Below are 22700 nucleotides of genomic sequence, written 5' to 3'. Positions count from 1 at the left end.
AATGCAACTGTGAAATCACCAGAGCAAAACGCAACAAATCTTTTCCTGTAATTCCTATTTGCACACAGAGTCATGTTTTCACATTAGTCACAAAACGAAAAATCTTTGCCAATTTGAATGCACACTTACTGCTCTTTTTTGTTGGCAAGTGAAAATCACTTTTACAGACTGACACATTATGAATCCACTTTTCAGATTTTTTTAAATGCACATGTCCAGACTGCTTTTTCAGACCACAAACCATGTGTATGCTGGGTGACTGCCTACACTCCAGCAAGGGCAACCAGCCTTAGTGATGCTGAATGTATTTGCATTACAGACTGAAACCTCAAAACCCCACAGCACATTATCAGAGCCAGGACCTCTGTTCTCTACACCTCTCTCCACTCAGCAGAACCAGATAATGGCAATCTTTCCCTCTATTTTTCCACACATATATATGTTAATTTAAAATCTCACTGCTTCCCCCTTTTTTCAAATGTAATCACACATTTCTATTGCTTGAAAACCAACCCTTTTCCAAAAGTACCCTTCCCCCTACTTCACTTCTGCCTAGTTCCCTTCCCCCAACTTGACTTCTGCCTGCTACCATAGCAACAGCTCATGGAACACTGCTGTGTGGAGTTAGGTCAGAAGTTCGCCACACAATGTTTCAATTCCACAGAGCAAGAGTGCTTGACTTTTCAAACCTTACAGCAAATCCATAGTACTGTTCTTTGGTAACACATTTTTCTGAACCAATACAAAACATGCTTCTATTATTTTACACATACAGCCTAGTTTTTAGTGTAGAATGGTATGAAACAGCCAATCAGTTCTTTTTTTTTTTTATAAAAAATATGTATGCCTCCATTTCCAAACTGTCTTTCATTTCTTTTTACCATTCTACTGAATTACACCTCCTGAGTGCATCCAGATCTCCTTTGAAGATGTTCACAGTGTGGATTGTAGGACACAGCTATGTCTTCTGGAGTGAAAAATTTGCAGAGAAAAGAGGTATGGTGAGAGACCTTGCTTTGCCAAATGTAGACATCAAGTGGATTGGTCAGAGAGGGTTAAAGTGGCACCAATTAATGCCTTTGGTGAAAACCTTTCAACATCTCCCACAGCCTAACCTTATTATTGTGCACTGTGGTGGTAATGATCTAGGCACTTTAACTGGGGTAGGTTTGGAAATGCTTATTAAGGACACCTTTGTGCAATTGATGTCGCTTTTTCCACAAACTGCCTTTGTATATTCTAACATATGCCAAAGGCAAAAGTGGAACTGGTCCAACCAATTTTGGCCGCAGATTGACAAAGCAAGGAAGCACGTCAACAAATCTATTTCTGCTTTCCTCAGAGACTATGGTATGGGTTCCATTTACCACAACAACTTGCGTTACGACATGCAAGACATTTATAGAGGAGATGGTGTGCACTTCAATGATGAAGGGAACAGAGTCTTCCTCTTGAACCTCAGACTCTGCGTCGGTACTTACTTGTAGGTACCGAAAAACAAACAATAAACACAAGGGCTCTTTTTAGAGCCACCTTATATCTAAACACTTAAATGCAATTTTTTTAAATTTCTTTTTTTTTTTTTTTTTCCGGGTGCGCGCAGGGTGCGCGCACTCGGCGATATTTTTTTACAAAATATTATTCTTTTTTTTTGCCCTACAAGGTCCTACTTTGACCCCCTTACAATGCCTACTGGGTCTATTTCTACCCACTCTGCCCCCTTTTCAACTGCTCCCCCTTTGATTATCACCTCCTCTTTATGCGATAGCCAAAATGGCGGCCGCCGCTTCCTGACTTCCACCGATTCGAATGTTTACTAAGATCTAACAACCAATCAGAATTGCGCTCGCGCACGGCAAGGTGCGCGCACCCAGCGCGCACTCTGCGCGCATACAGATATATATATTGATTCAAAGGCTATTTTCTCAGAATCTACTGAACAGATTTACACCAAACCTACAAAAGGCACTTCCTTGACCTAGGGACTACCTCTCTGCCAAATTTTGAGTAATTCTGTTCAGCCGTTCGGGCTGTAGCTCGTTCTAAAGGTCCTATGGAAAAATGCATGGGAAAAACGCGTTTTGGGACCCCCCTTTTATCTCAGCCCCCGCTTGACAGATCCCCCCGAGACTTTCAGGGTAGGAGCGGAGCGTAGCGCCCCACCTATTTTGAGAAATTCGCGAGGATTCGTCGACCGGCGCCAAAGTTATTCAAAATAGAATGTTGAGGTTTTCCTATGGAAACGTGGTCCTAACTATAACTACCTACTGGCGACCGCCAGTAGGTAATATATATATATATATATATATATATATATCTCTGACGTCATCAGCAGAGGATTGCGGTCGCGTGAGTTATAGTTGCCAGCACTAACTATAACGGGGGAATTTCATTGGTTTTTTACAAGTGAAATGTCCAGGTAACTATAACATGTGTGAAACCTATGGTTTTTTAAGTGATATATATATATATATATATAGCTATACATAAATAAATAAAGAAAAAGTACCTTGTATACAGGAGGAGGGAAGCATCAGAGGCTCACCGTATTTAAAAAGATTACGAAGGACTGCTTGTCCCACGGCTGTGTCAGTGTTATCTGCAGCATCCAGACAGTAGTGTCTCGTAAAGGTGTGTCAGCTGGACCATGTTGCCGCTCTACAGATGGATTGGAGAGGAACTCCAGCAAAAAGCGCCGTAGAAGAAGAAACCTTCCTTGTGGAGTGCGCTTTCACGGCAGAAGCGAGAGGTTTTCCTGCTTGTTGATGGCAAAAGGCAATAGTAGAAGATATCCAGCGTGCTATAGATTGTTTGGTGACCGGATGACCTTGTCGCATCCGTCCGTAGGCCACAAAGAGTTGGTCATTCTTACGAATAGCAGCGGTTTTCTGAAGATAAAATTTGAGACATCTTTTGACATCCAAAGAATTAAGTGTCTTTTCTGCAGTAGTTTGAGGATTTGGAAAAAATGTTTTTAAAACAACCGGCTCATTGAGGTGGAAATCAGATGGTACCTTAGGGATAAAGGCCGGATTGGTGTGAAGCAGGATAGAGTCTTTAGTAAATTGAAGAAAAGGTGGTTTAATGGTAAATGCTTGCAAGTCACTGACCCGGCGTGAGGATGTAAGAGCTAGGAGGAGAGAAGTCTTCCATGTGACATATTTGTGACTGACCTTATGGATTGGCTCGAAAGGTGATTTCATGAGCTGCGCCAATACAATGTTTAGATGCCAAGGTGGAGGAGGCCGACGTATCGGAGGAAACATTCGAAAAAGCCCTTGAAAAATTGTTAAATTACTCTTGACGAGTAAAGGGAGTTAGAGCCATCTTGTCGGAATCGTGAGATTGCCGCTAGGAAGACTTTAAGGGTAGAGTATGAGAGGCCTGATTTTGCTAGGTGCAAAAAGAAAGGCAAAAGTTGTTCTGGCTTGGAATGTATAGGATGAATTTTGGCATCATTGCACCATAAACAAAATCGTTTCCATTTGAGTTTATATGCTTTCACAGTAGAAGGAGCTCTAGCTTTTGCCAAGACTTCTCTGCAATCCAAAGGGATGTCCAAATTCACAAATTCAAAGTGCTCAGGTTCCAAGCCGCAAAGTGTAGAGATGCAGGGTCGGGATGACAAATTTGACCGTGTTACATGGTCCCAAGATTCGGAAGAGGACGAAGCATGATCGGTTCTCATAGACAGGAGCAGCAGATCCATGAACCAGATTTGTCGAGGCCATCGGGGGGCTATAAGGATAAGCCGACAGGGTTATTTCCTCATTTTCCGTAGAACCTTGGGGACTAGAGGTATTGGTGGAAAAGCGTAAGCATATATTTTGGACCAGTTCATCAAAAAAGGCATTCCCGCATGACTTTGGTTGGGGAAGCCAACTTGCGTAGAACTGGCATTTTCGGTTCAGATACGTTGCGAAAAGATCCAGATTTGGGGGACCCCATAGCTGAAAGATGTGATCCAGAATGGGTTGGTGTAATTCCCATTCGTGATTGGTCGTGGAGGATCTGCTTAGGGAATCCGCAAGATTGTTGGACGCTCCCAGAACATGAACTGCTGTGAGGGCGATGTGATGGTGAATCGCCCAATCCCAAATTTTTTGAGCCTGAAGGGACAACAAAACGGAACTCGTGCCTCCTTGCTTGTTGATATAGTGCATGCACGTTGTGTTGTCCATCCGGATCAACACCGTGCTTCCGTGAATGATGGTTCGGAAAGCTTTCAGAGCCAGAAAAATGATTTTAATGCCAGAAAGATTGCCTGTAACTCCAAGTGATTGATGTGGAGTAGCTTTTGCTGTGGTGTCCACCTGCCCTGTATGGTGTGATCTAAGAGATAAGCTCCCCGAGCCGGTGAGCGATGCGTCTGTTAGCACTACATCTGAAACTGGTTCTAGGAACGGTTGCCCTTTGGAATGGTTTTGTGAGTTCCACCACTGCAGAGAGCGATGTGTGTGGCCGTTCACCAACACCAGATCTGTTAGCTGACCCTGAGCCTGGTTACACTGACGTGCTAAGCATTCCTGCAGGGGGCGCATCTGGAGTCTTGCATGAAGTACTATGAATATACAAGAGGCCATCATCCCTATTAGTTGCATGAACACTCGAGCTGGAAGTGAGTTTTGTGGCTGGAATTTTGTTATAAGGGCTTGCATGCTGGCTATCCTGGCTGGACTGGGGCATGCCAGGGCTTTTGAGGTGTCTATCATGGCAACTAGATATTGTTGGATAAGGGATGGTTGTAGATGAGACTTTGAGGTTTATTGTGAACCCTAAGTTGTGAAACAGTTGTATTGTCCTGAGTGTGTGATTTACACACTGACTGTGTGACTTGGCTTTTATGAGCCAGTCGTCCAAGTATGGGAAAACGCGAATGTGTTGTCTTAAGTGGGCTGCTACTACTGCCAAACACTTTGTGAAGACTCGGGGTGCTGAGGTGACTCCGAATGGGAGGATCTTGAACTGATAATGTTGGCCATCCACTATAAACCGAAGATATTTCCTGTGAGCAGGGTGAATAGGAATGTGGAAGTAGGCGTCCTTGATGTCTAAAGTGGCAAGGAAATCAACTTGTTTTAGTAGAGGAAGGACTTGTTGAAGAGTGACAATGTGAAAATGGTCTGATTGTATCTAGAGGTTTAAGGGTTTGAGGTCTAAAATGGGCCTGAGAGATCCGTCCTTCTTTGGAATGAGAAAATACAGGGAGTAAACTCCTGTGTTTTGATGGGGAACTGGTTCTATTGCATGTTTTTGTAGGAGAGAAAACACCTCTTGTTTCAGAAGTGTTAAATGCTCTGCTGACATGGGATGGTGTCTGGGTGGTATGTTTGAGGGAGTTGACGTGAGCTCCAGGCAATAACCAGATTGGATGATTTGTCTCACCCACCTGTCCGTGGTGGAGTTCCAGACAGGTAGGAATTGTAGTAGTCTTCCCCCGACCGGAGTGGAGGGAAGTCACTGTTTTGAGGCAGTGGAGGCAGTGCGAGTATTGGTACCTCTGCCTCTACCCTTGTTGTTATTGCCCCTATAACCTCCTCTGTAATAGCCTCTGTTAGGGGAGGTGTGGGTGGGATTTTATATGCAGTGGAGGTGTTATCGGTGGTGAAACTTTTAGAGGCGCCGCTATAAGGGGAGCGACGAAAGGAACCTGTGGGAGTTTGTGCTTGTAAAGCTCCCATTGACTTGGCAGTATCGCTATCCTTTTTCATCTTCTCCAAAGATTAATCTACAATAGGGCCAAATAAATGCTCTTGGTCAAAGGGCTGATTGAGTATTGTAGTCTGAACTTCTGGTTTGAAGCCAGAAATGCATAGCCACGCATGTCTACGTAAAAGGACACTGGTGTTCATAGCCAGAGAGGCTGTGTCCGCAGCATCCAGAGCACACCTAATAGAGGTGTTGGTTATGAGTTTTCCTTCCTGGATGATATCGTTGGCCTTAGTCTTATATTGATCTGGAAGGTGCTGTAGTAGTGTCTCTAGCTCATCGTAGTGAGCTCTGTCATACCAAACTAACAAAGCTTGGGTGTTGGCAATTCTCCATACATTGGCTGCTTGGGATGCCATTCTTTTACCAGATCCATCTAACAATTTAGACTCTTTATCAGGAGGTTGAGCATCGCCTGAGCTCTGAGAGTTAGCTCTTTTCCTGGCGTTGGAGTGCAGTGCAGTAGTCACAAATGTGTTGCGTGACAGGAGGAAAGTACGACAGCGCCATACCTACAGAGATATGGCGGTCTCCTCCCATCTCCCTAGTGCAGGTGCAGACATTTGCTGCAGAGCACCATGCGCACACTTTTCGGCCATAGTGCAAGGGTGTGCGCACGAGTCTTGCATAGGTTTCACACTTTAAGGCTCCCCTTCAAGTAAAAAGGGGTAGGACTAGACACGTTTTAAAACTTTTCCTACTTTGCATGTGTGCTGCCCTGTACAGCACACATACAAAGTCTGGAAAGAAAAGAGAAATTGAAAGATTTCTCCTTTAACGCTTGCTTTCTAGCAGCCCTATTTTCTGGCACAAGCCCCTGTCTTTTAATGGTATTAGATAGGGTTTTCCATCAAAAAGCGTGGGTGGGGTGGTTTCATGGAAACGCCCATGTACCACCAATGGAACGCCCCTTTGATTTTAAGTAACACAAAGCAGCTCTTTGCCCTGGTTTGCAATACTTCTCCTTACAAACCAATGCAAATACCAATATACGTTAGTTTGTAAATCCCCAAAAAGGTTCTAAATTGGTTTATTGGTTTGCATTGTAAATTTTTGCCTTGGTCTTGACATCACCTCCTACGAGTCAAGTCTTTAAAGCTAGTCCACGACACTCTAGAGAGTCAAAGAGACCATTGAGAGCAGCTTTCCAACGTAGAACTAATAACCCGAATGTTGGTCAGTAAGGAGCACGTGCAATGTGATCTCTGATAGGGCCAGGTGGTCGATACCACTTCATGGACGTGGGAAAAGGCTTGACAAGGCCATTCACAGCTCTTCACATAGGATTGCATGAGGCTGCCCCACTCTTCTCATGATACTAGAAGGCGTTAGATTAAGCACCAGCAGAGGTAGCTATGGAAGGGGCAACTGCACCACAAAAGCACTAAAAAAAACAACAAAATGCAGACTCCAAGGAAGACCCTCTGGAGGTGCTCACAGCTGAAATCAGACCAAATATAATTTCAAGGCGTTCCGATGTGGAATCCTTCAAAACTGTTGGCATAGAAAAATCCTTTGTATTATACTCTATATAGGAAAACCTATGAAAATATTTCAATTTGGCCTACAAGGTGGGCTTTAGGGTGAGATTGTGAATGATCGCAGCCCTCTTACCTTCCTGTTGCTCCTCTCTCAGCCTGGCAGCCGCATCCATCAGGCCGACCTTGGTGAAGACTTCGATGGTCACATCAAAGGCGGAGTCCATACCGTAGAACTTTACAAGGAGGTTCCTGGTATCAATCCGGTCTGCTTTCTCCAAGCTTCCTCGTGGGATGTTTCGCTGTCCTTGGACGTTGATTTCTGATAATTTAATTTTAAACCTTCTGAAGTCAGCTGCGGTGAGATCCTCCAGGGCGTAGAGCGGATGTCACCAGACGTGCTGCCTCTGTCCTCCATGGCTCTGTCTGAAAACAATGCTGGGTGATAAAAAAAAAAGAGGGTTGGTCACAAACTCAAGAGACTGAAGTCAGATACATGATAACGAACTCCTCGCACCTAAACAATGTGTTTCACTTAGTGGATGAAATCCACTTAATACAGCGCTACTGTTGGCCCAGTAGGGCGTCTTGGAGCTGTAGTAGTTGCCCTATTAGATAGAATGATGTTCACTCTAATGTAGAGCAGGGGAGGAAAATGTGACTGCAGAAGGACTGGATCAGGGCTAGAGGTTTAGGCTATCCAGATAAGAGACATACAGCCTCATGCATCAAGCCAAAATCCAGTCGGTAAAATACCGATTCGCTAATAGCTCCCGGTATTGAGTTAAAAATACCCAATCCCAATGCATCAACCCAAAAGCAAAAATCGCTATTTAAGGAATCCTTAAATAGCGATTCCTTAAATAGCGATAGCATTTAAGGAATCCCAAATTGAGATTCTTTAATTTAAGGAATCTCAATTTGGGATTCCTTAAATGCAATGCATGAAAGTTAAAAAATTAGCGAATTCGCTAATAGGGGGAGCAAATTACCATGAAGATGAACTGCATGGTAATTTGCTAAAAGTTTGAAAAATGCACTTTTGTGCATTTTTCAAAGTTTCATGTTGCGCACACACATGCCCTTAGAGCATGTGTGTGTGCAACATATGTGCACATATCAATTTCAGGGGTGCAATAGGGTGTCATTTTGACATCCTTGCACCCTTGAAATTGCATGAGCAATTTGCGAGAACCTACTGGTACTCGCTATTTGCTCATGCAATCTCCAATTCATTCCTATGGGCCTGGAGGCCCATAGGAATGATTGGGATGGCATTCCTTAATTGCTACTCGCAATTTGCTAGTAGCAATTAAGGAAAGTTAAGGAATCGCTATTTGAATAGCGATTCCTACATGCATAGCCTTTTGCTATTCCTTATTAGCAATTCCTTATTTTTCGCTAATAAGGAATCGCAAATGGCATTGTTGATGCATGTGCCCCATAATTAGAATTACAATGACATTTTTAATTTAGTAGTTTTTCTAATAATTTGTTTTGACACGCATCGTTGACCTGCATTGAACACCCCTAGATTACAGAAACTTAAAAACTCTGTAGCAAACCCCAAGACATTACATTTATAGACTGAAACTTCCCATTTCAAGGTTGGTTGGGAGGCATAAAGTGTGACTCTTAAGGTGTCTCGAAGCCCCACCTGAAATCAGGTCAGCAGTCTCACACCGCGACGGAAGACAGACATCTATTTGTAGATTAAGGTTTGACTGTTTTCTGTTTGATGAGGGGGGAGATTGTTCAAGTCTGGAGCAGGGAGGAAGGAGAGCGACAAAGACTCCTCCTTGAAACGTCTCGATGACAAATGCAGAGATATTTGAACCTGGCTTTAAGAGTCAGGAGCCAGCGTGTGAGTCATGTGCTGAGACAAGAGTTAGTTGTCAAGGCCAGGCCATCACCAGCAGCTCCTCGCAGTGACCGTCAGTGTTTTATGTCATCAGCACAGTAGCAGAGTCCAAAATACTTAAATGTAGTTGGAAGAGGCTGATCTGACAAGACAGCGCCATCTTGGCTTTTAGTCGAGATTCTGTGGCGAGGCTGAAGGCTCAGATTACCCCTTCCTCCTTCAAAAGTCCAGCCACAGACACAGGCTACAACAGGTGCAGACTCACCCCTCCTTCCTCACTCAGTGAACATTGTCTCCTGTCACAGCCCCATGTTCTGCAGCTCTGCAGTCATTTACATCCCTCTGGCTGCCAACTGCGCATTGCTGATATGCGCACTGTCATCAGGCCTGTGTGTTAGCCAAAACCTTTAACTCTTACTAAAATTATAAATGTAATATACAAAGAAAGTCATTGATCCAGCCCTCTCTATCCATTGGTCTGTTGCGTCATTCACATCCTTCATTAGTGCATACAGCAGGAGGCATTGGGTCCGCCCACTTCAGCCATTGGCTAGCTTCACTGTGAGTGACAGCATTCTGCCCTTTCACCAGGAGCACGTCCACATGCAGAGTAACTCCCTTCAGTCTCAGTGGCTTCTCTAGCAGTCTGTGCTTTTTAATGTAAAAAATATCTCTGATTTTAGCCAAATTTGTTCTTAGATTGACAGAGCCCAGCAGCTTCGTCAGCGAGAAAACTTTACAAAACTCTATAAAAACAAGATTCAGCGATCCATCTTTCCACTCTCATTCCCTCCTACTGCTCTGTAATTTAAGAAGATGTGATAAAGAAGCTGGTCAGCAGAGATGTTAAGGCATAAAGCAGGTTACGCAAGACCTGCGTGTCGCTGTGCATGTATAATGACATCAAGGACGATCTCAATAAAAACCTTCCTTCTTCACACAATGGACAATTTGCCATGAAATACTGTGTCTTGGGTTTGGGACTCGCAGTTGAATTGACCATTCCAGGTTCACTCAAAACAAAGGGAAGGGGGGACTGGGAGCCGATAAAGGTCTAGTAACTAGGCTCCGAAAGCAGTAATTAAATCAACTAGGGAGGTACTGTTCCCGTAAAAATAGACAGGAGACGAGACAGAAAAAGGTGGAAGAATCTAAAGAGGGGAATCCTACGGACTGTTCTTGTTGCCCTCACACACCCCTGGGGATCTCATGCTTCATCATTGGGCATTGCTCATCCTCAGGCTGGTGCAGCATTGCCCTACGGACATCAAGGCCTTATGATAATCTACCATTGAGACAGCGTGAAGCTATCACCTCCTCGACTGAGGACCCTGCGATCATAATTAAACCAGCGGCCAAAGGCAGCTTGAATGTGGTTATGAATTCTATGTATTACGACCAAGAATGCCTACGCCAACTAGCGGATGCAAGATATTACCGCCTCATGGACTCAGACCCAACCAACAGTCTGATGAAACGCATACGATCTACGCTCACAACGGCAGAAGCACAAGACTGGATCACTAAACACGAAGCAGAGTTTCGAGTGAACACCTCCCCAAGGACTCCATATTTCTACATATTGCAAAAGATACACAAAGGTAGCAATCCCCCTCCGGGAAGACCTATTGTCTCTGGCATTGGTTCCTTACTAGAACCTCTGAGCAAATTCTGCGACCAATACCTCCAACCTCTGGTCCAGAAAACCCCCTTATTTCTCAAGGACACCAGAAACGTACTAAACTTGCTGGCGTCAACAATCAACAAGAAATTGTCCTCCTGATGACTCTGGATGTGGAGGCGTTCTATACAAATATCCCACAGGACGGCACCATCGAGGTAATTGAAGCTTGCCTAAGAGCAGAGATGTGGACTACTGCAACACTCATCTATTTCACAATGGCGCTAAAGAAAAACTTCAAGTTAGACCAAGGTAGGCCATCAGATACAAGGGACATGTGAGGGCAACACATTCGCGCCTATCCTGGCCTGCCTCTATATGGCACACTAAGAGGAGCAACACATTTTTTCTGACACAAATCCTTTCAAGGAGAATATACTTACGAGGAGATGATCTATCAACGACGTTCTGGTTCTTTTATGGGGGGGCCGACATCAGGTGTTGGGAGTTTGGGAGCTGGATCAACACCCTGAACCCCTATCCGAGGTTCACTCAGTCATCCTCCTTGAGGAAAATTCCATTCCTAGACTTCTCTGTGGAGAATGCAAATCTTTGCACAAAGACTTTCAAGAAGAGCGCCAAATGTAGCAGCCTCCTGTTATTTGACAGTCACCACTCAAAACCTCTACGGGAGAATCTGCCGTATGGACAGTCCTCAGACTTCGTACGTCCTGGACTTTGAAGGAACTGTAACTTACTAGAGGATTACGACGCACAAGCAAAATCACTCAGTAGGAACCTATCAGACAGACACTACCCCACGAAAGTCATCAAACAAGCTAAGAAGAGAGCTCGGAACAACAACTGAGACCAACACAAGACTTACAGAAGATGTCATGACTTGTGTTACCACCTTTACCCCAAATCCAAACAAGATCAAACGCATCATTTTGAAGCATTGGGGCATTCTGAACACTGACGCCATGCAGATTCCATGACCACAGTTTGCCTTCAGGTGGACCCAGAATTTGAAAGATCTCCTGGTACATACCAGACCACGCACGAGACAGACCCACACACAGAACACCCTGTGATCCCTTTCAACTATTACAGGACACTACCCGTGTGGGTTCTGAGGCACATGTTCATTGACCCAACAGTCTAAGGAGATCAACCCGGGCCCACATTTCACTTAGAAATATTACACCAACTGCAATACGAGAAACTGCGTCTATCTGATCACTTGCCCCTGCAATCTCCATTATGTGAGAATGACGGCGAGGGCCGTCAAGACAAGGATTATGGAACACCAGAGTATGATCCGCTGCGGACGCGACACCACCAAGATGTGCCGCCACTTATACAACCTCAGACATTCGCCTGAAAATCTAAAATTAACAGTTTTGGAAGCCGACCACATGTGGAGTACAGCAAGTCTTTTCAAGAGAGGACGGGCCTCAATGATGAGACCCCTTGGTGCGAGGTTTAACTCCATATATTCATAATTCTGAGACTCTTGGTTGTGTTGACCAGGGATACATTCATAAACACTCCTCCATGTGGGATCTGAGTCACTTTAGGCACCCCTGATTTCAGTGCACAATCTGCTATGGAGCCACTAGCGACTCCGTTTGGATCCCATAACTCTGAATCCCTACTATGGACGCCGTATTAATATGGCACACTTTGAATATCAACTTACGGGCCTCACCTGCCTTACTGGGGCATATCCCTCTCACATCACCAGTCCATCAAGAAATAACACCCAACGCGTTACCTTGTAAACTCAAACATGAATAAACCACTGTTCCCTACCTTTATTGACAGCCCAGTATTCTGATGCACCAGTCATATCAACTTTACCGATTACAGCTTGTTATGTGGCTTGAGTGACAGACACTCATCAACTACCAAATTATAAAATGGCTGCCACTATAACTCCCAATGGGCCCTTTTGCAAATCACCCTACCATCTATAAACAACATAGCATAACACGCGCAAGCTCGGGGGCACAAACGTTATTTTTTAGTGTCCCCAGGGCTTGTCCTTAAACACTGCTGAGTCTTTTATATACCACTAGACATGCAATATCTTCGCTTATTGTACACCTTACGGCCTGAGTAACACGCTAAAAGATGGGCGCCGCATTGAGATCGTTTTTGGGCAGCACCTTCAGTGGCCCGCACCAGCCCTAAATGCAATCGCAGTGTGTATTGTCCAATCACGCCGTGACCTTGTGGCTGCTTATTATACACCTGATGCCAATTTCTGAAAATCATACGGTGCACCTGGGGTCGATTCCTTAATCAACCGCCTTTAAAAACTGACTGCCTCCTCTGCTCTGTCTTGATCTTTGCACAGTTTGAGCCATTGGCATTGTAAATGACAGTGGCTTTAATTTAGGTTTTAGTTTTGAAAACAAACAAAAAAAAAAAAAGACATTGTCATTTACAATGCCTATAGCTTAAACTCGCGCAAATGCGAGACCTATTGCATTGCAAATACTTTTTCTGAGAGGTGGCAAGCTTATGACGCGATTCTACATTACATTACAGTCCTGGACTTTGTTTTTACAATAGCTTGCTCGAACCCATGCCCTACATATCCCGTTGTCACATTTGGATGTTTAACCAGCAGCACCTTGCATGTTTAAATTTATAAGCAGATTATGTTGCTGCCTTGCTTGTTCCTATCAGAGGAAGGAAGTGACGAGCTCCCAGATAGGGTGACCAACTGTCCTGAATATTCATGGCTGTTAGGTATGCTAAATTAGGATGGCTTTTAAGGGAAGCAGGTGTTTGAATTTCAAATCACACTGAAATTCAGCTCCTTGATAGTAGTGCTTTCTAGGTCTTGCAGTACCATGTGTTTTGCCAGCAGTACTGGACAACCAGCCGGAGGAGGGGGGGTGGGAGGGGGGGGGGGGGGGTTGTTGGTTCGGGGAACGTAATTTTTTTTACCCATCGTGCACCTGTGCTGCAAATGCTGTAATACAGGTTCTCTTTCCACATCTAAATGATTTGTAAGAAGAAGGCGTAACTAATGTTGAAGGAAAGCTACCACAAGCGCAATACTCACAGCCATTTAGTATGGGATGGCCACCCTTAGTAAGAAATTTTGCAAATTACGGACTCGTACAACATTAGGTTTGTGCTTGCTTCGGCAGCGCACAGGACAATGAAAATGATCCTAACATATTGAGTTCCACGCTGCGTTAACATGACAAGTCGCGTCAGAATGTGATGAACGGTAGTGGTCTCCTATGCGGCGCCGATATCAAAAGAAACCCCCACGTTGACCGTAGAGCGTGCGAGGAGCAGGAAGCACGAACAAAGTAAAAGGAAGGAAATGGTGCAGTACCTTATGCTGTTACTAGGGGTCCCTGTGGTTTTTTAAGGGAACCTCTATTAGGCGCATAAGGTACTGCACCCTTAATACAGTGTACTAAAGAATATTGTTTTGGCACCGTTTTCTGCTGGATGCAGTCTGAAAGATGTAATGCTTGTGAGATAAAAAGTTTGCATAATCCGTAAACCATGCAAGCCACAGAGCATTAGGACCTCAATTGCCGTGCTTGTTCCTATCAAAGGAAGGAAGTCACAAGCTTCCCGAGTTGTTTGCTGCCAGAAGCAGCGGTCCTTAACAGTGCCCTTAGTGCCCTCGCTCCGTCACAAGATACCCGAGGCAGACTTTCCCACCCACTGTATTTTTTAATATTTGTGGCGTCGTTTTTTAATTTGCATACCCATAGTGAACCTGTGCTGCAAGTGCTATAATGCAGGTTTTCATTGTTTCCAAGACCAAATGCTGATCCCTGATGAAGAGCATAGCGTAGCGCCTGCGTTGAACGTAAATACAGAACCGCGCCCAGCTACAGTAAGCACTCAGGTGATAACGGGCATGGTTTCCAGTACTGCACCTTTCACCTACAAATCACTGATTTTAAACAAAGAGCGCAGTGTTCTTGAAGCGGGCGCCGCATGTTTATTTTTTGCATCGCGCTTTCACTTTAAGTGAAAGCGCGATGCAAAAAATACACACGCGCCGCCATTGCCAAAGCCCCTGTCCCAGCTGCGCACGTCGTACTGCCTGTGCAAGCACATTTACTTGCAGGAAAGAAGTGCCTACACGGGCTAATACAGCCCAACAATATACCGCCGCAAGTACACCGTGCAGTCTACTTGGGCAGTATTTAAATTAGCCTGGGCGGAAACAAGGAGGGACTAAGAAGCCTCCTTTACAATCAGAAAGCACAGTTTACCATTACTGATGATGCAGCGATGACGCGGACCAATCGAAAAGAGGCGTGGCTTCAAGTCTCCTTCTGAAATATTATCAATCACTATACGCCTCGCAGCGCTAGGTCTGCGAGACCTAAAAATGGAGTAGCTCAAAATCCCAGGCACCCAAATCCTGGCCCAATAGTGCACTTCTTTTCAATGTGCAGAGGACATGTGATCAGGATAAAATGTCACCACTCACAGTGCAAGACAGCAGTGGATGAAATGGGTCGAATGATTGCCCTATGCTGTAGTGAACAGAAGCAAAATTTGTATGTCACCTAAAATGACCAGAGGATGAAGAAGGCAGACCCAAAGCACCTGCATGTTTGTTTATGTTTTTAAAATATAAAAAAACAAGGCTGACCTAGGAGCTAAAGCGCTCTCCAGGCCAAACCTAAAAATGATACACTTAGTTGCGATTTCTGTTTTGCCCCCATCAATCTAGCGGAGGTGCATCCCTTGAAAATTGTAGAATGGGTGGCAGGGCACTGGCTGTGACCTTTATTATTATTATTAACGAGCTTATAAAGCGCATGGTTACACTAAGAACAGTGTGTCCCCGCGCTACGATGAGGCAGCAAGAGCAGGTTACTAAGATCTATCCAGGAGGGAACAGGAGAGTCTTCAGTTTCTTCCTAAAAATGCCCTCAAAGGGCTCCAATCGGAGGCATACTGGAAGTTTGTTCCAGAGTTGGGCCGCCAAAAATCGAAAAGAGCGGCCCCCCATCCTGGCTTTCTTAACCACAGGGATACAAACCAAACCCAACCCCTCAGACCTAAGGCGGCGGGTAGGAGTGTAGGGGGTAAGGAGGTTCCGCAAATAGTCCGGTGAGGTCCCATGCATAATGCGGTGGCACACACATAGGGCCTTAAAACAAACTCGTTCCCGAATTGGGAGCCAGTGTAAGGAGGTAAGAGCCGGTTTAGAGGGGCACTCCTCGGTCGCATCAGGACTAACCGGGCCGCTGCGTTCTGCACGCATTAGAGTCTCTGCATACACCTCTCTGTAGCACCCAAATAGAGGACATTCCCATAATCAAGATGGGAAGTCACGAGTGCGTGAACTAAGGTCTTCCTGGCAGCAGCAGGCAGTATGTCCAGAGTCTTCCTGAGTCCCTTTAGTACTCCGAAACAGGCGCCCGCGACCCGTCTGGTATGATAATCAAACGAGAGGTGGGAATCCATCCAAACCCCTAGGTTTTTTGCCTGGGCACAGGGAACAGGAGTGGGGCCCAAATTCTGCGGCCACCAAGCAGACGACCAGACAGAAGGAGCTTTTCCCACCACCAGTACCTCGGTCTTATCGCCGTTAAGTTTTAAACAGTTTTTGTCCATCAAGGCTGCAAGTTCTTGGAGGCATGCCACCAAGTTAGGAGCCGCCGATTGTTGATCCTGAGTCAGGGACACAACCAACTGGGTGTCATCGGCGTAGGATACCACTCTAATCCCAAAGCCTTCAGCAATCTCAGCTAAGGGAGCCACATACAGATTAAAAAGGGTGGGGCTCAGAATTGAGCCCTGAGGGACCCCCTGCTGCAGTTCCATCACCTTAGAGTAGAACTTACCCTGCCTCACCTGGAAGCTACGATTATCCAAAAAAGAGGTGAGCCAGCCTAAGGCCTTCCCAGACACACCTCCCTTCTTCAGACGGTCAACCAATATCTGGTGGGCCACCGTGTCAAAGGCTGCACTGAGATCAAGCAGAATCAGGGCCGCAGTTTGACCCGCGTCCACGAATTGTCGAATGGTCTCAGTGGCCAGAAGAAGGGCCGACTCCGTCGAATGACATTCACGGAAGCCCGATTGAGTGGGGTGTAGGAGATGGCATTTCCCAATATGAGCCGTAAGTTGCTGGTTAACCACTTTCTCTGCGATCTTGGCAAAATAAGGAAGAAGAGAGATGGGCTGCAAGTTATCTAAGCGTTCAAGGCCTAGGTGCGTTTGTTTTGGGAGGGGGAGTACAACTGCCTCCTTCCAACAGCTAGGGACTGTACTGGTCTTAAATGAGACCTCCAGGAGATGTCTGATGAAGGGTTCCAGGGCTTCTAAGCACCCTTCAAGTCTTCTCGGGGAGGCCTGATCTTTGGGGGAACCTGACTTTACACTACGACATATATTAATCAAAATTTCAGGGGGAGGGGGGGTGAGAAAGTTCTCAAGCCTCTCCTCCTCAGCTACAGTCACATGGCGTGACCAGTTACAGTTACAATGTCCCTTCCTTAAGAAAAATAACTCCTGTGGTTCCAAACATAATTTTAATCTTAGCTACTCGAACAGTAATTGTTTAAACTGCTGAACTTCACTAGCTGTTTGCGAAATTGCATCTTTTATTTTTGCACGTTTTGTAAAATTTTGAAAACATTATGCACGTTTACATGAAAGTATGCATTAAGTGAAATGTGTGGTTTGCCAGCATTTCACAAAGAATCCGAGAAAGAGAGTGGTTGGAGAAAAAATGTGTTAGACCTGGCACCATTGGCGTAGGTCTCCCTTCTATTTTTTTTTTTTTTCACTTTTTGTCTCCTTTGTGGTTGCTGGCGTTAGACGCTCTGGGCGCTGTGCCACTGCCATTCAGTGACAGCCCAAAAGCTCCTTCTTAGGTCTCGCCTGACCCAGCGCATGCGCTGGTCTGGCAAGACTTTTTGTGAGGGCTCAAAAAAGTGCTACCATGGCCAGCCTAGAGCTACAGTGCATGTGTGCGTGCGCGAGCACCTCACTATCGCAGCCGCTTTGATGTTCTCCGTGAGCCCGTTTTTTTTTCTTCTCTGTTTATTACTTCTATGTAGTAATGGTGGCACCCGTGCTTTAGCTTAAACATCTTAGGCTAAAGTCGGGTGCTGAGATTGCTACAAAAGTAAAGAGATAGACAATTCTTTACTTTTGAAGCAATCTCGGCATCCGACTTTAGCTTAAGACATTTAAGCTAAATCACGGGTGCCGCCATTACTACAGAGCAGTAATAAACAGAAACAAGCATTGGAATAGCCAATAAGTCTCGCTTTTGGGACCTTATAAGTATTTAGTTATGCAACTGTTGCATGGCTAAACACTTATAAGGTCCCAAAAGCGAGACCTATTGGCTATGCCAAAGCTTGTTATAGATTATCTGTGTGAACTAGGATAGTCTTAGTAGTGCCAAGGAACAGGTTAGGAAAGTCGAATTTGGTATGCTTGAGCTTCAAATATTAGCGTGCATCTGGTGGTGGTGATTGTCTTTATATTCTGAGTGTGCAACTACCGCTTTTGGAAAGCAGTTGTTTTTTAAATCTAAACCTTCCTGTGTGTTTTCTTGGTATGTGTATTGGCCGTCTGGTTTAGAGGGCCACGGCAGGCTGAGGACGTCCTGGGTCGAATGGAGGAATCTGCCGTTGGGAGTTTAGGGAGGGGTGACCCCTTTGATCTGAGCAGGGCTGTGCCTGGCAAGGTGAATGACGGCTCCACCTCCCACTGGGTGTCTGATGGTGGGCCCCCTCTCCCTGAAAGGGAGGATGCCGCCTCGTAAATAAAATGACCCACGTCGACACCAAGCTGGTTCTGGCCGGGTTGAGTGATTTGTGACTTTCGAGAACAAAGACTTTTGGGGTATAAAGATCTGAGCTGAAACCCCTTTGTGGTGTGTCACTTCGGGATGCCAAGACGAACCTCTGCCCGAAAAGGACTTTGAAACTTCCATCCATTTACTGAAGCAACTACCCAAGGGCCTGATTTGAGCTTGCCTCCTTCCGAAGTCTCAGGGACATTAGACTTCATTCGTCAGCAGCCCGGATTCCTCTTGAAGGGAATCCTACTCGCAGGTGAGGTCTCCGTCGGGAAATCAGGGGTCTCTAGTTCTACTGTGGGGAACGCGGCATTTGACTTGCTATGGAAACTATTGCTAATGCCGTTGTGGGCCGCTGCAGCTGAGGAGCTGTGCCGCTGAGTGCCCGCATCTGCCTTGCTACGAAAACCTTTGCTATCGCCATTGTGGGCAGCTGCAGCTGAGGAGCTGTGCCGCCGCAGCTGAGGAGCTGTGCCGTCGAGTGCATGCCTTGGCCTCGCTATGAAAACCATTGCTATTGCTAGTGTGGGAAGCTGCCGCTGAAGGGCTGTACAGCCGAGTGCCCGCATTGGTCCTACCAAGAGGATACTACAAGAGTCAGTGCTATCGCTATTGTGGGCCGCTGCAGCCGAGGAGCTGTGTCGCTGTAGGCCCGCACTGGCTTTGTTGCGAGAGTCGTCACCACAGCTATTTTGGGCCACCGCTGCTGAGGAGCTGTGCCACTGAGTGCCCACCCTTGTTTTGCTACAGAAGCCATCGCTATCGTGGGCAGCTGCAGAGCTGTACCGCTGAATACCCATGCTAGCCCCTACGTCACGAACCTTGCCATCTTCTGTGTGTGCTGCTGGGCACCACCTTCCAACCACGTCCTAGGATTAGCGTGAGTGCATGCCGCGGACCGCTGCAGCCGAGGAGCTGTGGCCGCTGTGAGTCTGCCTGACATCCCGCACTTTCCCCGTGAAGCTGTGCGCTGTGCCTGTTTTATATCCCTGGTACATTGTGCATCACTGGGCCGCCTATGTCCCAATCTCGAACTAAGCTTGTTACACTCGCACGCACGAGTGCTTCATTCGCCCCGAATGAATCTGTAATTACGTGCATTGTGGTCCTGTGAGCATTTCTACTGTGAGAAGTTGGCCTGGCATATGCTGTCCACTGGTTATAGGGGCACCTTGCACCTGTCCAATTCGACTCCTAAGGTGATAGGTTAAAAGACAACCTTTAAAGAAAGCTATCCTAGTGGTAGCTGTGGAGAGCAGCCTTCAGGCTAAGTCTTGAAGGAGTGTTAAGCTTATTGTTTTACCATGGATAACCTCTTGAATAACCAAGAGAAAGAGTAGCTCACACAGGTATATATTCAAAATATTTGTATTTATTCTAAGAACAATTCCCACTAGTCTCTTTATGAGGCTGGAGGTAAAGATACAATTCAATAAAGCATTTATAGTTACAATAAATAGCATATATTAAACAAGCATTGGCATAGCCAATAGGTCTCGCCTTTGGGACCTTATAAGTGTTTAGCCATGAAACAGTTGCATAACTAAATACTCATAAGGTCCCAAAAGTGAGACCTATTGGCTATGCGAAAGTGAAAGTAATCGCGGCAAATCACGGCGCCCGCCCGCGCACATGCACTGTAGCGCTAGGCTGGCCTGGTAGCACTTTTTGGAGCTCTCTCAATAAGTCTCGCCAGAATAGCGCATGCGCTGGGTCAGGCGAGACCTAAAAAAACACGTTGGGCCTGCAGTACTAGAAACTAATTAAAGAAAATAGTACTGGGCCAGTCCTCATGGGATGTTATAAATGAAGACAATACAGTACTAAGGAGGGATCAACATGCCTATTAACGAATCGGAAGCCAGCATTTACAAAGGACAATTACACAAGCCAATGAAAAATATGGGCAGAGAGGGGGAGCGGCTTCAGTTCCATATTCGGATACAGCATGCTTTACAGTGCAGCCCATGCACTGCCCAGGCTCGACCTAAAAATGAAGGTCTACACAACCTTGAAAAGGCCAAGATATTGGTGAAAATGGTGAAACAGAAGTATGGATGATTACAAAAAGAAGGGGAATCCTGGTTCACTTCCACGCTTGGTAGCTTCGATGGCGTGTAGTGTTAAGTGTGCATCTTCACTTGAGAATGTACAGAGGGCCTGATTCTTAAGGGCTTTTGACTATGTTAATTCAAATTTTTATGCACAACAATACATTTGCAAAGAGCCCCATTCCTGATTCACAGTTTTGCCTCACAAACAAGTTTCAAGCACAGAAACCCAGCCTAAAATGGGCCTTGTCAGATGTTTCTAAGTAGGTCTTACTGCATAGACAGGCGCGATCTGCAGGTAGTTTCACACCTTGAATATGAAACCAGATGAATATCCTGAAAATTGATTGGAGTTGAGTTTACATAATAGTGAGAATATTTTCATCATAGGGAAACAAAAAAAGTTACACGCTATTCCACAAATGCATCAAATCTACATATTCAGTATTGCAAATCTTACAATTCCACATGCTCAAATGCCTGTTCTTTCGACTACGCAAGGACATTTCCAACTTCCTCTTACCACTCCTGGAATTCTTTGAGAATTCCCAGACAATTGCAGTTTGCTCAAAACCTGCAAAAAAACGGATGGGAGTGTATTTCTGCCTTTTATTCAAAGCTTTTGAAGATCTGGCCGTGAGAGAGGCAAGTTCACCACAGGTGCATGAAGCTGCAAGTTCTTGCTGGAGCATCTAAAGTTGCCAAACATTTTAAGCGGGCAAAGTTGTATCTGTGCCTTTGGGCTTCACTAGGAAGATTAATATAATTGAGATTTAACATATTTTAGCAAATTCTTTAAAATAGCAATTAGGTGGGCGTCGACTCGAATGCGGACCACCCTGGGCTCATGGCCAATGAATGTCTTTTAGCACGAGACCAACGTTTAGTCATTTTGGGACCAATCGGGTCCAGAGAATAAGTGTCCAAGAGTACACGGAATGTTGGAAGGATATATATGCATTTCATCAGTATTAGTAACTCTGTAACACCAATTCTCTTTGTTTCTAAGAGCATCAAAATGTACTTTCTTTAGTTTATTTATGTATTTATTGTATTGAAAAAGCGCACATTCACTCAGCAGCTTCTTGGCACTGACTAATCGTAGAGGCCTGTTGGGGTGAAATGTAAATTATGCCAATAAAATTTTACAAGTTCCTGAAATGTGTAATTCACCGTTATGGAATTTGTATTTGCCTCCGGGGGGGGTAAGAGAAACGTCTAACTAAGAAACATTTTGTTAGAAATGGGGGCCTCCAGTTGGCAGCGGCTGGCGCCGGTATCAAATAGTGACCCTTCTTCCTAAGTCAGAGTGAGGGGGCTACACCCTTTGATAACCCCCGCTCAACCCTGTGGTAACGTAGCACGAGCAGACAGGCTTATCTCGGAGGCCGTGTGTGAAGCATTTATGACCATACACAATAAAGCTGGAAAGACGCTACAAAACAGACACCACAAGCAAGTATAGAAAACCAGTTATCTTTATACAAGTCAAGCACGAAACGTAGATGTAGGAGAGTGGTATCGACTGCATAGTTGCCCCCAACTTTTTGCTGATGTTTTGACTGTTTTTGGACTCTAGCTTGTTGCAACTGTCAACGCGCCATGTATGCTTTCACTTTCAAAGCAGCCCGGGACAATCATGGCCGTTTCTTTGCAATGAAATACGTCTCGTATTGACGAGAGTTTGAGACAACCTATTGCATTGCAAATATTTTTTTGTAAAATCTCCCCATATGGCGCTTTCACTTTAATGTTGGCCATGCCCATTTCTTTAGACGAGCCACATCTAAAGAAAGGTCCTCGGCCGCTATTAAAGTGAAACCGTGGCATGGGGCACTTTTACAAAAAAAAGCATTTGTTTGTTAACTTGACAAACGGATTTTTTAAAACATTTTTTTAAAGCGCCCCATGCCGCGCTTTCACTTTAATGTCAGCCGCACCCCTTTTAGACATGCTAGTCTAAAAAAAGGGGCGTGGCCGACATGTGAAAGCGTGGCATGGGGCGCTTTTCAAAAATTGCATTTGCAATGCAATAGGTCTTGCTTTTGCGAGAGATTAAGCTATAGGCATTGTCATTTACAATAGCTCAAACTCTCGTAAAATGCGAGACCCATTGCATAGCAAATGCTTGTATTATGTGTAAACCCTGCTTGTAAGT

At 45.3% G+C, this 22700-nt stretch overlaps 1 protein-coding gene across 2 annotated transcripts in view; it reads right to left on the bottom strand.

Moving 5' to 3' along the window:
- Nucleotides 1-22700, bottom strand: part of LOC146822466 (NACHT, LRR and PYD domains-containing protein 3-like) — a 384569-nt gene that overhangs the window by 320384 nt on the left and 41485 nt on the right. The window contains exon 2 of one of the 2 annotated variants that reach the window (XM_085613582.1): nt 7324-7625. The exons of the other annotated variant lie outside the window; for it this stretch is intronic. Coding sequence (XP_085469708.1) covers nt 7324-7414 — 91 coding nt within the window. The 5' untranslated portion in view covers nt 7415-7625. The remainder of the gene's footprint in view (nt 1-7323; nt 7626-22700) is intronic. 2 annotated transcript variants of the gene reach the window in all.

Source organism: Triturus cristatus, chromosome 6 (assembly GCF_964204655.1).
Source record: "Triturus cristatus chromosome 6, aTriCri1.1, whole genome shotgun sequence".
NCBI classification, from domain to species: Eukaryota; Metazoa; Chordata; class Amphibia; order Caudata; family Salamandridae; genus Triturus; species Triturus cristatus.
The sequence above is the reverse complement of the archived record's forward strand: the minus strand, read 5'-3'. Positions and strand labels throughout refer to the sequence as shown.